Genomic DNA, 16,190 nt, shown 5'->3' with positions numbered 1-16,190 from the left:
AGATTCTACACAAGAAATTATGAAAAGTTAGTTAAAACTTCATATCTAGACGATCGTGTAAATGCGTTTGCACCTCTGAATCCATATCTATATAATTATCTATATACTGTGTATTGTTATGATTTAAGAGTACCATACTACTTAAGTAATAATACACTGAAGTATTTGATTGACTATATTTTACAAGCCAGACTTTATTATGTGTCAGTTTATTGGGTTCACCAGTTCAAAGGCTTGTTAATACAAATATCTGATCAATCCTTTATGACCACAGTGTGCCATCCTATGGCTGCTTCCAGCAAGATAACGCTGCCTGTCAGACAGCAACTGCATGATGATATCATGTCACTAAGGACCAAAATCTCTCTCATCCTGTTGTTTGTTTACTTTTGGAACATAGTATGGCATGGTTCAATAGTTAAAGTGAGCCAGTTAAGCATACTTGCATACAGTGATGAAAGGAAGTGTATGGTAGATAATTAGTACACGCTACCCACCCTGTTTTATTTGTCGGTGATCAGCAGCACTTCAGCAGAGCAGTCTCAGTAGGTCAGAGATTTTCATTCATGAGTGTACTTCCAGCTGAGTTCCAGTAGAGGATCGTGTCCTATAATGTTCTGAACTTGGAGGTGAGCTTGGAGAAATAATGGAATCAGTTTATTTTTCAGATTTACATTTAAAGCTTTGTTTGGTTGTTTTTTACAATAATATGCCAATATAATACATATTTAATATGCTACACTGAACCAGTTTCACAGATGGTTGAGTGTAGTCACTGATAATGATACCAGCTGGTTCCTTTTTTGCTTTTCTGAATTTAGATTATTACATTTAATCTAAAGCTGCTTTCAGACATACACCATCCCTGTGCTGTGATACCAGCACTGAACAGGTTAGACCGCCCTGGTGACAGTCCCAAACTCCCAAACTCCCAAAACTCTGTCCAAGTTGTTTTGGTGGGGCAACACACTTTCTCATTGTATCCACTAGAGGGCAGTGAACACTCACTATTCAAATCCATCAGCCTCAACACTTTCAGACAGAGACAAGCAATGAGTTGCTTCTTTAAGTTGTTTTAGTATCTGTCCATTATTTTTAAATGCCATTATAAATAATCGTAATAAAAAAAACTGCTATAGTTTATGGGATGATGCAAATGTTTGTAACCAATGGGAGTCAGAGGAGCAATGTGAAGAATGTTTGCCAAATTGTAATAGTGAAGTTTTTTTGTTGTTTGTGTCTATTTTGTTATGTTTTTCGTAACATACTGCTCAAAATCTAAGCCATGATTTATTTTTATTGTGGGTGTAACCTTTGAAGAGTTAAAGCCTCTTAGTAATTCACGGAGCAGCACGCAGCGGCCATATGTAGCACCAGGGTCTCGTTTCACTCTGTACTGTACATGGTTGAAATGACAGTAAAAGCCACTTGACTTGTTCAAATGTTCAGGTCAGCTTTACTGTTGACCTGAGGAATAGTGCACACACATATACTTCCTCTGTGATCCATGGTACTACTCCTGCATTTCTGGTTGAAACTGCTGAGTTCTCTGTGGAAAACATTTACCTAATGCAATGCAACAATTCCTTTAGCACTGTCTAATCATATGTGTGCAATATGCATGGTTGTTTGTTTGTTTGTTTGTTTGTTTGTTTTTTCAAACTCAGTATTTAAACTTAGACTTGACTTAATGACAATGCAATAAAAAGTTGAAAAGTATAGAGGCCATATTACCATTTAATTTCTTTTCCATCTATCCAAAGTCTAAAAGGTCTGATGTGCCATTTGGAATGGAGTTTGTTTCAGTTTGTTTCCTGTTGTTTCCTCAGCTGAGAAGCCTCAAGGCTGGATAACGACAATTTCTGTGTCTGATTTTCTTTTTCTGTGAACGGGAACTTGAAACAACAAGCTCACATCTATAAAGGATAATGAATTCATGTTTTTACTTTTATATAGCGATACACTATACTGCCAAAAGTACTTTCTCATCTGCTTTCTCATCCATATGAACCTAAGTGACATCACATTCTTAACACATAGGGTTTAATATATCAGCCCACCCTTTGCAGCTATAACAGCTTCAGTTCTTCAGGGAAAGCTTTTTACAGGGCATCAGTTGGGACTGAATGATATTGATTTGCACTAAGTAGCAGGATTGCTTTCTAATTAATGGTATCTTTCAGCTGGTGTCATGGTAGGAGGATAATCGGGAGACTTTTTGAGTGGATTGTTCGGTTTTGGCTGTGGAATATGGATTTGAAGGTTGGCATTCAGTTCAATTCAATTTTATATATACAGTGGATCGGGGAGAGGGAGAAGAGAGGATAGAAGTATGTTAGGAACTTAGAGCAGCAAAAGAAGTTTAGAGGGGAATAGTTCAGATAACGTAATGAAAAATGATTATCAGAGAAGACTTTAAAATAATACTGACGATGAAGGGGTGCAGTTAGGCCTGATAATTTAGTCAAGAGAGCTGAAAAAGAAGTTTGAAGATGTAACACTAAAGTACTCAGAGATGGAAGTCTGTTGATAGCCGTTAAAACAGAAGAGCAGACAAATAAAGTGTTAAATACTGAAAGTACCTGCAAAAGTGTGTGAGAGAGGAAAATATTGGGGGAGTTTTAAGTGGGAGTAATCACAGGTATTCCAGTAGAGGAAGTATATCTTACAGTGCAGTCAGCAGGATTAAAAGACTGGCGAGAACAGTCAATCAGGAAAGAGTTGATGTGTCTGTAATGCTGGAATTCCAAGAACTGGTTCTTCCAGGTAGAGTTAAGATCGGATGTATGAGTTTTCCAGTAAGGCCACATATACCTCTGCCTCTCAGGTCTTATAAATGCCAGAGGGCACGTCGCTGCAGTGTGCAAGGGGAAAGTGCAAAAGAAGGGAAGGGAGAGTTTCAGCAATTTTCAACAGCAGACCAACGACAGACTGAAGAAACCCATCCAGCAATCAGAGTGGAGAAGATGATTTTGTTCATTGCGTGTGCAATAAACCGTACAGACCAAGCAAAACACAAAACAGAGAAGATTAAAATAATTGTGAAAGGGGCAGAGACATTTTTGGCATAAAGGATTTTAATTTATTTATTTTAATTTAATTTATTTTAATGTCCTGGGAGCATGTTCATAAGAGACTGGGGGGAGATGAGACGTCAGGAGGACCAGGAGAGAAGACAGTCTGAGTTTTATACAGTGAATGGGTAAGAGAGGTTTCATTAAGGATCTTAGAAAGAAACTGGATATTATCTGTATTCAGGAAGCCTGACTTCGACCAAGTTTGGATTTTGTTATTAAAGAGTTTATAAAGAGTATGAGAGTGTGTGGAGAGATAGAAGGGAGGGTACAGGGGAGGGTGTGTTATATTTATGAAACAAGTAGTTCAGTATAGAGTCCTCGGAGAATAGAACGCAGAAATGGGGTTTTGGATCAGCTGAGTGTAAAAGCAAAGCTTTACCGATTGATCTACGTCCCTGCCCTCACTTATAGTCATGTTCTGTGGGTAGTGACCAAAAGAACGAGATCGCAGACACAAGCGAATACAAATGAGCTTCCTCTGAAGGATGGCCTCTCCCTTAAAAATAGGGTGAGAAGTTCGGCCATCCGGGAGGAGTTCAGAGTAGAGCCGCTGCTCCTCCACAGGAAGGTTTGGACATCTGACAAGGATGCCTCCTGGGTGATATGTTCTGGGCATCTCCTACCGGGAGGAGGCCCCGGGGCGGACACAGGGGAGAGGGAGGTCTAGGCTTCTCTAATTAGGCTGCTGCTCCTGTGTCCTGGCCCCGGATAAGCGGAAGAAGATGGATGGATGGTATAAATGATCAAATGTTCTAATGGATTAAGTGTTTTTGTGGTAGGAAGATGAATAACATTAAGGTGTACGACCACTGTTCGTCGTACAAATGTTTACATTTATGCTACGAGGTTTAAATTCTCAGTTCATTAGACTAAAATGATGTTTTAGAAGTGGGGATGAAATCAAGGTCAAATGATATAAACAAGAGTTGGAAAGGATAAAACAATTTACGTTTCTGGGGTTGTGTTTGATGAAAGGGTGACATGGACTGTCCATATTTAAAAAATAATAGACAAAAGCTAGAAAGTGTTAAATATAATGAGGTGCTCAGTGGGAATTGACTGGGGAGCTGATAGGAAATCTTTGAAAGCCATATATATTGGGTAAATTAGATCAGTATTGTATATAATTCTGCTGCCAGAGCAAGTCTTCATAAGTTCGATAGTATCCAGTATCAGGTGCTAAGACTCTGCACAGGTGCATTTAAAACAACCCCAACAGCAGCAGTACAGGTAGAAATGGGAGAAATGCCCCTAGAAATCAGAGGAGAGCAGCTAACACTGAACTACTGTGCAAGTCTACAAAGACATGGTCAAGATCATCCAACAAGAACTATTTTCCAACCCTGCTGGGAAAAAGAGAAAAGAGAAATGAAGAGTGGGTGGACAGTCAATCTGAAAGCGGCTGAATGTAATCTGGACAAGATCAGCATTAGCCAAATAATACCACCATGGATATGTGGTGGTAAATCTACTACACCACTGTCCCCTGATGCTATAGTAGATTCAACACTATTGGACAAAAAGTTTAATTCCAAACTCACAGACAGTGCAGGCATATATTGATCAGTATTACGGTTATGTCAAAATCTATATAGATGCATCTACTAACACAGCCAACCACAGCGGGATAGTATCAAAGCAAGGAAAAGGCTCAGTGATGGATTATCAGTTTACAGTAGAGTAGAATACGGCAGACAATTGAAGAAAGGTGGCAAAAGCAACAGGAGGAAGAGAGGAAAGGGCGATGGTTTTACAAAATCCAAAGCAAAACAGGAGAAATGAGAAGCGCAGAAAGGAACAGGAGAGAGGAGACAGACATGTTATTTTTAACAGGAAAAAAAACATGAAAATATATGAAAATCTGGCTGCAATAGAGAAGATGAAACCATAGAAAATGTTTTAGTGCATTGTCAGAAATATGATGCTGAAAATGAATCGCTGATTCAAAAGCTCAGAGATATGAACGTGAGACTGGACTTGGTTGATTTATTTCACAAGAACTCGAAAAGTGAAAGTTATCCAGCCATATTTTGTTTTTTAGGACAGATTCATTTGTTTGGGAGGATATTTTTTTGTATTTCAGTCCACACCAGTTGTTGGTGGTAATGCACCATTTCTCTGTTTGCCAACTCCCAATAAATAATAAAAAGGAAACACAAGAAGAAGATAGCGTTGTTTTTTTAATTTATGGTTTGATTTCTTTGCATGTGTCGATTAGATTTGTCGTTACTGGCATCTGGCGAAAATTTCATGTCAATAGCACCTTTAGAAATATATTTACTTAGAAAATCGTTGATGTGCTCGACATTTGTTTTACCTGCTATATTAGAAAACTAGACCAGCACTACTAGTTCTTTAGGTTCCTTGTAATACATAAAGTTGCCTTATTATCAAAAGGATCAGCAGTCGCAGTACTACTGGAAACACTGTAGTAGCAATTTTAGAAGGATATCCTATAAATCAGTGTTTGACGTCACAGTGCTTCCTCGACTGTGACCTCTCGGTCTGATCAGAAGGCTTTGTGGAAAGGTTGACTTTAGCTCCATAAAAGATGTTGCTGTGACACTCTCCTGGTTCCACACGTTCTTTTTCAGCACAGCAAGAATAATAGTAATAATTTATATGGAGACATACAATGTCATTCCTCATTATCCCACTTCAGTACATCCTTCTTTAGAGTGCATGGTAGCGGTGGGAGCACGTTTCGTTTTTTTGCTATGGACAAGAGTGGCAACCTGAGCCAACTTCCATACTCCCCGAGGCCCCTGTTTATTTCCGACACAGTTCCTGTTCCTCTGTCAAGGCCATGCTGAAAGTCACAGCCTGCTGCAAGGCTGGGCAACACCTGTAGCTTCCAGTCTGAGTTTCCAGCCAATATAAACCACTGTAGAGCACCACTGGATGGCAGGCTGCCAAGCCGTCACATTTATGCAGCACGCTCTGTGAGACATCCTTCCATCTGAGGCTCTATTTTCTGTTTATCTTGAGGGTAAGTCAGGGTCATGTGAGTTTTGTAGTATTTGTTCAGAAATGATCCACTCTAAATAAACCTCGATGTTTCATGAGTACACATGTGCTGGAGTCACATGCTGTTCTGTGGGTTCGGATTAGGATTATTTAGCGGTACAATTCTGTTTTCTTCGTTTTGTTCCTACTGTTCAGTTTTGTTCTTCCAAACACACAAACATGATTCTGTCCCAGATAATGTACCCTACACATTTATATTGTAGATATCATTTTGAAAGATTTTAACTTCGTTTCTGAGGATTAGTGTGTTTTATGCTATTTTGACATTCCAGACAGGCCTAATACATTTGAGATGGAACAGAAACTTTTCATAGTTGCTAATAATCAGTATGGTCTTCTAAGCTAATCCAGTTTCCTCCTTGTTTCTCTTGATTTGTCCCTGCTGCGTTCCCAACTGTCTCAACTTCTCTTAGTCACCCTCCTCTATATTTATTGTCTTCCACGTCTTCTGTTTGTTTCCAAGTACCTTAGTTTCTATTTCCTATCTTGTCTGAGTTTTTTTAAGATTATAATAAAGCCCTCTATTGCCATTGTGCGTCATGCTAACTGTGCCAGAATAAAATATAAATAGAGACAACAGGAATAAATAACAAGCAGGAGAAATATATTTATCCAGCTGGATATTGTATCTGATGTAAAATGTATAGAAATCATACATATACCAACAAGACTGTACATCACTGTCACCACAGCGTCTGTTTTCATTCAAAGGCTTTATGGCTGTAATACCTGGTGGGTCTCTAGTCAAAATGCTCGGGCCGATGTTCTGTCCCAGTCCAGCCCTGCGCACGACACGCAGTGAGTTAATCTGAGAAGGTGCATTCAAAAATAAATGGCCGGGCCAGCGCTGCACATCGCAAATTAGCTCGCATAGACACATTAGTTGTGCCGCTTCTTAATGACGGTATCTTAGCTAACAACCCCAACTACCAGATTCAACTTGTAATTGGCTAAAAATAACTTCGCCTACCGGTGAGAGGGACGTTGCTAGCTGACAGTTTTTTCAAGCGATGTTGAAATTTCCACATTCAGACACTTCAAATGCTTCAGCAGCTGTTCGCTCAGCATCAGCACCACGGAAATACACGGATACATCCGTAGACTCAGGACAGAATTCACAGTGTGTTTTTGGGACTTTCAGGTGTTTGGACCAATGTTTTCTTTCTGATCAAACCAGAAGCTTTAATGAGCAGCTGGATTTGTCTCTCGTTAACTGGTTGGACACAGAGGACATCGAAATGCAGCTGATTGAACTGAAAAGCTCGACTCTGTGGGGTCAAAGTTTGCAGAACTACGAGCACAGCTGGAATCCACAGCTGTGTGTGTTCATGGAGCTGCATGTTCACCTGCTGGACGTCACTACCTGACAGGTTTAACTGTCTTCAGAACATTGCAGAGGCCTTATTGACAGTGTTTGGCTCTACATGTCTGTGTGAGCAGATTTTCTCTCACATGAGTCCTCAGGTAGCCTCTGAACGCTGGACACTCGGAGACCAGCGATCACATTAACATGTGTGTCTCTGTATTAACAAACATGCCATATTGGCCCAGTTTATTTTTCTTATCATTGTTGTGAGGAGGCCATAAATAGCATTTGCATTTTCTGTTGTACAGTTCATTTGCTGTTATGGATAAAAAGTCTTTTTTTGTTTCAAAATAGCTGATAACTATTCGCTGACAGCTGCCAACATCTGAGAACATATATAATTCTATAAAGTGGTTCTATATAGTGTGTAACTGTTAATATAGAGCGTTATTAAATTTATTGCTAATGCAATCATATGGCACACTGACTTCTGAGGGAATTTTAGATGCACTCATCATCAGAAAGGTTGCCGACCCCTGATTGACTGAGAGAGATGAGCTCAAAGTGTAGCCAACAAGCTCCTCTGTCACAGGTGAAACTCCAACACGACCACTAAAATATTTTGTGGTACTCTGTTGCACTTTATACATGTTCATAAATCACACCAACACTTGAGCCAGTTTCTGAAACAGAGAAGCTTCAGACTACATCAATGATGTCACTCACCCTTAAAGAAGCAATCTCAATGGTTGAGTTCATTTCAGTTTCATTTATATAGCACCAAATCAGAGGTAAAGTAAAGAGCCTACAATACAATGATTATGAAAAAGGATGTTGTATATTTCAAACTGCTCTTGTAAGTAATCCTCCTTTCCTCAGATCTTCCTTCCTGTTTGCCAGATGCTCTCAGGGCCTGAGGTAAAGACAGAGGCAGCATACTGAGCATTGTAACTAATGTAACAATATAATCGTATTAGAGACATTACATTACAGAGACATATCAGCCTAGTTCGGGAGTCACCGCACCTAGTGCTCCAAATATATATATATATATATATATATATATATATGTATATATATATAAGTGTGTATATATATACATATACACACACATATATATAAGTGTGTATATATATACATATACACACACATATATATATATATATATATATATATATATATATATATATATATATATATATATATATATATATATATATATATATATTGATATATATGTATATATATATATATATATATATATATATATATATATATATACATATATATATATATATATATATATATATATATATATATATATATATATATCAATATAGAAGTACCCCGGGTAGATATAAGGGAATATTCCTGAGAATATCAGTATATTATATCAATATATATATATATATATTGATATATATATATCAATATATATATTGATATATATTGATATATATATATCAATATATATATTGATATATATTGATATATATATATTGATATATATTGATATAATATACTGATATTCTCAGGAATATTCCCTTATATCTACCCGGGGTACTTCTATATTGATATATATTGATATATATATATTGATATATATATTGATATAATATACTGATATTCTCAGGAATATTCCCTTATATCTACCCGGGGTACTTCTTTTGGGGGTGTAAAATTCACTGAAACACCAGGATGACTCTTAAACAAAGCAGCAGTTAATTGTTGTCAGGGGCCACCAGCTTTAGTGTATAACAACTCGGATCATTTACCTGAGTTTACACCAGACAAGCAGTGCAGGTACACAATTGTCGTCATCTAGAGGCACTGAACAGCGAAGTGGATGGTAAGGAAGTCTCCATGGTGAGAAGGCATTTATGTACCGTATGTTTCTTTCTGCAGCTCAATTTTATTCTTATTTGTCATTGGTAATTTTACATGGTTATATCTACACAACACAGATATGCCTACTTAAACAATAATTAATAATTGCAATAATAATTGTACTGCCCAATGCAAGCATGTATGTATGTAAACAGAACTGGTGCTAAAACAGAACCCTGTGGAACTCCATAGTTAGCCTGACTGTGTGAACCTGACTCCCCATTTTTATGAATATCTATATTTATAGATTTAATCTATTAGATATGATTCAAACCAGCATGGTGCCTTTAATATGTACAGCAGTAGGACCAGTGGTATTCCCATTAGGACATATTTGCACTAGACCCACACCCAGTACTGATGTGCAGCACATGCAGCCCAATTAAACTAAGACAAAATAACCAAAACCCTTTTCTAGTTCAGTTGATCATGGTCAGGACTACAGAGTTGGCCAACATGTAACTCACCAGTAGTTCTAATGATAGCCAATAGATCACTGTGTTCCACTCTCCCCTCAGAATGAGGCACAGGCCGGGGTGAGGAATGTAGTAGTCCACCGTAAGGTTTGTGCTAAAGAGCCAACACTGCACGAGGACATGAGCAGAGGTGGGACGTAACAAGGTATATATGCTATAACTGTATGATACTTTCTACTTTAAGTAGAATCTTCAGGTGTTTGTATCTTACTTAAATATTTATTGAAGTGCTCTATTGTGCTCATAGTATGAGGTCTTTAAGAAAAGATGGGGCCTGGTCTTTGAAGACCTTGTAATGAGGAGAAAGACTTTAAAGTCTGTTATGGATTTAACACGGAGCCAGTGAAGAGAAGTCGATATGGGCGACATATGTTGTCTCTTTGTTGTTGTGTCGGTACTCATTGCTGCACTTTGGATCAACAGAAGAAGCTTTTAGAAGAAGGTGTAAATAACGTTACAGTAGTCCAGTATAGAAGCAAAAACAAACGAGTTTTACAGAGCCACTCTGAGACACAATGTTTGTAGAGTGAGTGAGTGACCAAGATCTCACCAGTAGTTCTGATGATAGCAGCCAATAAGCCACCATGTTCCTCTCTCCTCTCAGAAAAAGGCACAGGCCAGGTGAGGAATGTGGTAGTCCACTGCAATGTTTGTGCCCAAGAGTCAACCAGAAGCTTGTGTTAGGACCTGAGGTGAGGTGGGAAGTAATGCACAGATACTTTGTTGCTGTACTTAAGTTGAGTTTTCAGGTATCTGGTGAATATTTATCTTTTGACAACTTTTTACATTTACTCCATTTTAAATAACTTTCTTTACTTTTTACTTCTTACATTTACAAAACTCGTTACTTTAGGTTTACTGCATTTTGAGGGAAGTTATTATTTTACATCATTATGTACCAACCAAATGGTGGGAACAATAGTGCATAAAAGACAATCCTATTGGTGTACGAATCTTTAACCTCAGCTTGGAAATGTTTGCTTACTTGGACACACTGCATTTTCCACAACACTAATGGAATAATTAGAAACATTTTATTTCATATTGCTTCATTTTATGCTGTGGAACCTTCACCCAGCATAACATCACCTCAAACTTTTGTTTACCATAAAGACACATCACAGGTTAAGTTTTTATTTGACGTACAGGAGTTTACAACCAATAAACTTCTAATACACAAGTGACAGGTGTCAAATATGAAGCTTTAAGAACCAAACATGTATTTATTATATGTACACAGTGATAGACACACGTTAAAAAACACAACGGTATCACACCTCGAAAAATGAGGTGATCCTCGAATATTCTCACTCCACAACTAAGAGTGAAGTCTGTATAGCCTGTAGGATTTTAATCAATATACCAAGGTAGCATAATAAGCACAGTCTGTAAACTCCTTTCTGAAAGCCTGTCGCTGTAAAACAGACACATCTCACACATTTCCCCGTCAGTACTTGTACGGGGAACAGGTGGACTGTATCAAGCACAATCCATGTGAACCAACAATCGATGCCACTGCTCCTCAGCATTTTAAAATGTGGTGAAGAACAAAGATGCATGTCTTTGATAACCATTACTTCCTGTTAATATGCCTGTTAAAAAGCCTTCTTTATGTTTGACAAGTTGTCGTGTCACCCTCTGTGGAAAAGAAAACAAAGTTGAAAATAAATTAAAGTTTCAGTTAAAGCTCTCGGCCTACACTGTGGCATAGCAGTCACACTGTTTTGTGTCGTCCTCGAGACTGCATAGGACGCTGGAGAGGCACCGCCTGTAGCGTGGACAAAGTGACATCATCATGACAGCAAGCTTAAAGTGCAAGCGAGCGGACTCCTTTCCCACCCAGCGGACAGACATTGAGGCAGTGAGTTTAGCGAGGGGGAGGTGCAGAGTCCGCTGATAAGTCAGCATCAGTCTCTGAAAGTGTGGATGTCATTGTAGAGGTTGACGGAGGTGCTGGAGTGATAGGTGTGTTTACCACAGCTCGTACCGCAGCTGCAGCGCTGGATCCACATTACATTGTAGAGGATGTCTCCACTGGGGCAGTGGAAGCGGAGCTGCACGGTGCGAGAGAGAGACGGGGCGCAGCAGCGGCCGTCAGTGCAAGTCCCACAGGTCCGAGGCCGATATCGCTGAGCTGTAGAGCATCCACCAAAGGTGATGCTGACTGGCTCGTGTGGGCGGAAGGTTCGCTGACATTTCTTCCAGGATGACAGAGACAGCCACAGTTAAATAACAAATCTCAGATGTTCCTATCGGCATTCTACATCCATCTCCATTTGAGTATACACTACCTTCTTAGTTATGGGAAGCTGCAGGTCACAGTGCTGGATCTGGCACAGTCTGGTTTCTCTGACTAGCTGACAGTCTGGGTTGTGATTGGTCACACGACTTGAAATGCCCATCCCACATGTGGCAGAGCACTGGGTCCACTCAGTGGTCTGTGGGAAACACTGGGGCTCATGTAAGACCTCAGAGAGGGGGAACGATGCGATCTCTGCGTGAGAGCACAATACAGCAATGAAGTCATGGATGCCAGCAGACAATTAGTTACCTTGTGAGTCACTTCTTGGAGTTCTTGAGGGTTTTGTGAATATTTCACATCAATAAAGTCATCAACTTATTTGAGAGTGCTGCTCTGATGATTTACAGTATTTTCAACTTTACCTCTGAATGTATCTGCTCCGCTGGCAGCTGGGAGGGGATTCTGTCGCTGGACTGGCAGCAAAGGACTGATGTGGTTTGGGTGCAGCTGGCTCTCTGTTGGCTCACTCAGCTCCTCGCTGATGCTGTTGTCATCATCACACACCCATTCTTCACAACAGCCACCCTCGGGCTGCGCCAGCCGGGGCTTTGAGCATCGCCACCGAGGCAGGGGCACTTGGTAGGGACAGAGGGGCATGCAGCCCACCACACCATTCATGCAGGTGCACTGGTGCTGGCAAACGGGCTGGAAGTCCTCACCATGCTGGTACACTCGCCCATTGAATGCACAGGGTACGCCATGAGCTTCAGCTGACATAGAAAACAGGAAACTGAGCTGTTAGCAGACACTTTTGAACTTCATGGAAGGATACGGCAAAAACTTAATGAGTCTGTTTGCTGCGTTTTTGTGTTTTTACCTCTCACTTTGTATGTTGTATAGCTTTTTACGTCTCGCTCACAGGAAACACTGCTGATGAACTACCATTTTGGCTTTTCCATGCTTTCCCTCTGTTGTTTATCTATGTAACATGTGTTGAGGCCATCCTCTAAACACAGATGCTGTCAGCTGCCTCATAGTTCACCATTTTCCATTTTCATTTCCATGCTAAAGCCACTTTTCTAGCTGAAGACTCAGAGTGTTGCTTTGAGTGTATTATAGTGGCAGCAGCTTCACAACAGGAAAACTGTTAGCGTTATCACGTCTGCAGCTTTGATGCTAACATCAACCAATAATCAAGCATCGTCTGTGTGTTAATGTGCTGCTGTGTCACTTTTTCTGCTTTAGTGCAAATCAAACTGACTTTTTATTTCCCTGAAGGTACATGTGTGAAGGTCAAGATCCATGGAATCAAAAAAAACACATACTCATAAAATCTGTAAAATCTGCTCAACCTTTTACTTTTCTTCACACCAGGCCAGCTGAGCAGTCAAAGAAAAGGTTTCTTATGGAGGACGAGCTAAAACAAAACATTTCTGACTGGAGGTCAAAAGAGATGCTGAAGCAATGTATTGCAAAAAAAGAATAATAAATAAGCATGTAAACATTATCTAGTAAAGTTAACCTGAGTAACCTGTAAGTGAGCCTAATATTGGCCCTTCAGCTAAGACGTCATACTCTAGAGAAATACACCAAGAAATCAAATGGATTTCCTATCAGGGAGATTTCATGCTTTTTGAACAGTTTAATGCTCCCTTGTGATCTGTAATGATCCCACAGATTCATAGCACCTTTTATTTCAAATAAATGTTTGCATTCCTGCTTTTTCATTTATTTATTTTCCAGCTAGACCTTAAGCAGCTCCTCCAGAGCCATTAGAGTCATTACATAAAAGTGTCCAGAGTTCCTTTAAAATGCATCTGCAGGGTGTTTGTGGACAGTTGCTCTGTAATTTCAACAGTGTGCATCTACCCTTGCTGTCTGATTCTCGGTACAGGAGCTGTGTTTTTGTTTGTAGCTTTTGTTCCAACATCAGAATAATTATTCCTTTAATGATTTGAAGCTGTGAGCTTTCAATAAACTCCTTGCTCACCTTGACACAGTCCTCTCTCTGGGTTTCCTCCAGCCCCCAGATGGCAGTGCAGCCCCTTGATGTGATCACAAGGTTCTGTCGTGCTGCAGTCCTCATTAAACTGCCGAGCACAAACTTTGCAGCAGCCACAGTCGTCAGTTACATGACTGACGCCGGGCAGGCACAGTGGAGGCGAGGGGGGGCAGGAACATTCAGCTGGGCATGCACTGTCTACCTAAATACCAGGGTCAGAGGTCAGCTCAGACTGATTTTTATTTATTTATTTTTTAAAATGGTAATCAAAATGTTATCTAAAATAACTATATGGAAGATCACAGAAATAAAAAGCATTTAAAGCCACAGAAACTCACCATTACTGCAGCTCTGCCCAGCATAAACAGGGTGAAGGAGATCCGCTGCAAAGCAACAGGACAAAGCATCCTGATCCCAGCAAATAAAGCAAGCAAACAAAAAGTAGGCTTTCACATCCAGATTCCCAAGAGGAAAGAAGTTATTTTTGCAGCTCCAGGATGAAAAGTATCCAGAGGTGAGTTTGGCACCCAGAGGTAAATTTGCCTGTGCCTCTCCAGCAGCGTGGCTCAGCTCTACTTCAGTCAGAGGTTTCTCTCTGCACTTATAGACACACATGCCCCTGCCCTGTGACATCATTACCGCGCCTCTCAGCAGAGCGTCCAGAGAGAGGAGGAGGAGGTGTGAAACACTTACAGATGTGTTAACGTCACAGTGTAATTATGGATGAGTCAAGAGCTGCTAAATCCTGGTTAAACTGCTTGTAGTTTTCAGACTGTGTGTGAAAATCGTTAGTTTTCTATGCATGAACACGCTAGAAAGGAAACAGCAGAGGACATACTTAGCACATGAAAAAAAGAAGCCAGTGGTTGGACAGGTGTAATGGAAAACTTAAGGAGGGAATCCCGCTCAGTGAGGCTCAGAGTGATTAACTGTGAGAATGGAGAAACTCCCTGTAAACAGCTCTCTTCTACACTGAAGGACAATGTGCTCAGAACATCCTGTGTTCCCTCCGTCTCTTTCCTAATGGGCAGCATTCCAGGAAACACAGGCTTATCCTCGTGTTCCCATGATTGGCAGGAAAAACTCTGCATTCCCATTGTCACCGTGGTGGCACGTAAAGAGTGTTTTGCTGGAGAGCAGGAAAGTCCTTGCATTAAGTTGGCCTAGGCTGTCAAGAAACATGGGAAACTTAATTTGGCTTTCGATAAGGCTGCTGAAGTTTCTCTGGCCTGTTCCTTAAAAGCAGCACTGTGCAAAAGTCCACGATCGTCCCCTTAACGCTTTACATTTTGCACCTCACAGTTTAGTTTGTGAAGCCACTTAACACTGAGCTATGAATGTTTCAAGCCTTACAAAGACACTTAACTCAAGGGATGAACCGGTGTTGTGTCTACACGTAACAGACTATTTTAAATTGTATATACTTTGGACGGTGGGAGGAAGACTCCGGCTTCCTCCCACTGTCCAAAGACATGCAGCTTGTGGGGATAGGTTAATTGGTTAATCCAAAGTGCCCATAGGTGTGAATGTGCGAGTGAATGTGAGTGCGAATGGTTGTCTGTCTCTGTGTGTTGGCCGTGTGACAGACTGGCGACCTGTATACCCCGCCTCTCGCCCTATGACAGCTGGGATAGGCTCCAGCGCCCCCCGCGACCCTGAAAAGGATAAGCGGAAGCGAACGGACAGACGGACAGATCTATACTTTGTTACTTGCAGCCTGTGACAAAAGCACGTCTACAAATAACATGACAAGGATAACACAATTCTGAAATAGCATATACATATCTTGGCATGGTGTGCAGTGTGTCCTTACAAAACTTGAGGAAACTGGACACGCGGAGGACAAAAGAAGAAGCAGGTAAAAAGATAAGCTATAACAAAAACTTGAAATCCTTGGCAGAGCCTCGACTATTGTGATTAGCCTGTTCCATTGATTCCTGTCGTGCATTTACAGCTACACTTTTTTTGAGAGTGAGAGAAAAACACTCATCCCCTGAACATAAAGAATAATGACGAAGAAGAAAAATGTCTCAGCATTTAATTTTTTTCTATTTCTAGGCACCACATTGTAATTCACATGTAATTCACCACACAATAGCATAAATGTGAGCAACGTCAGCCACTTATGTAGGTTGTGTTCTAGGCTCTACAAGAGTTCCCCACAGAACTCTGA

At 40.2% G+C, this 16,190-nt stretch overlaps 1 protein-coding gene across 2 annotated transcripts; it reads right to left on the bottom strand.

Moving 5' to 3' along the window:
* Nucleotides 1-10,788: 10,788 nt before the first annotated feature.
* On the bottom strand, nucleotides 10,789-14,668 carry ccn1l2 (cellular communication network factor 1, like 2). Of its 2 annotated transcripts, none has more exons than XM_082554980.1 (5): nucleotides 14,356-14,668; nucleotides 14,006-14,215; nucleotides 12,438-12,785; nucleotides 12,065-12,267; nucleotides 10,789-11,971 (listed from the first exon to the last, which is right to left on the bottom strand). In XM_082554980.1, exons 1-5 carry the CDS (start codon nucleotides 14,651-14,653, stop codon nucleotides 11,681-11,683), a joined length of 1,350 nt encoding a protein of 449 aa, XP_082411106.1. In that variant the 5' UTR covers nucleotides 14,654-14,668; the 3' UTR covers nucleotides 10,789-11,680. The 2 variants fall into 2 exon arrangements, with proteins under 2 accessions (XP_082411106.1, XP_082411107.1); XM_082554981.1 differs by having other exon boundaries at nucleotides 14,006-14,219; nucleotides 14,356-14,531.
* Between the last annotated feature and the right edge of the window lie 1,522 nt (nucleotides 14,669-16,190).

Source organism: Aulonocara stuartgranti, assembly GCF_965226115.1.
Source record: "Aulonocara stuartgranti genome assembly, chromosome: 12".
Classification (NCBI taxonomy): domain Eukaryota; kingdom Metazoa; phylum Chordata; class Actinopteri; order Cichliformes; family Cichlidae; genus Aulonocara; species Aulonocara stuartgranti.
This window is presented reverse-complemented; position numbering and strand designations above follow the sequence as displayed.

What these genes read in the sequence shown, in the direction of transcription:
- ccn1l2 (XM_082554980.1), bottom strand. Translation starts at nt 14,653, where the DNA reads ATGATGTCACAGGGCAGGGGCATGTGTGTCTATAAGTGCAGAGAGAAA. An exon ending in TGGGCAGAGCTGCAGTAATG is followed by an intron (nt 14,216 to 14,355) that starts GTGAGTTTCTGT and finishes GTATTTAGGTAG; the next exon opens with ACAGTGCATGCCCAGCTGAA. An exon ending in AGAGAGAGGACTGTGTCAAG is followed by an intron (nt 12,786 to 14,005) that starts GTGAGCAAGGAG and finishes TTTCTATGTCAG; the next exon opens with CTGAAGCTCATGGCGTACCC.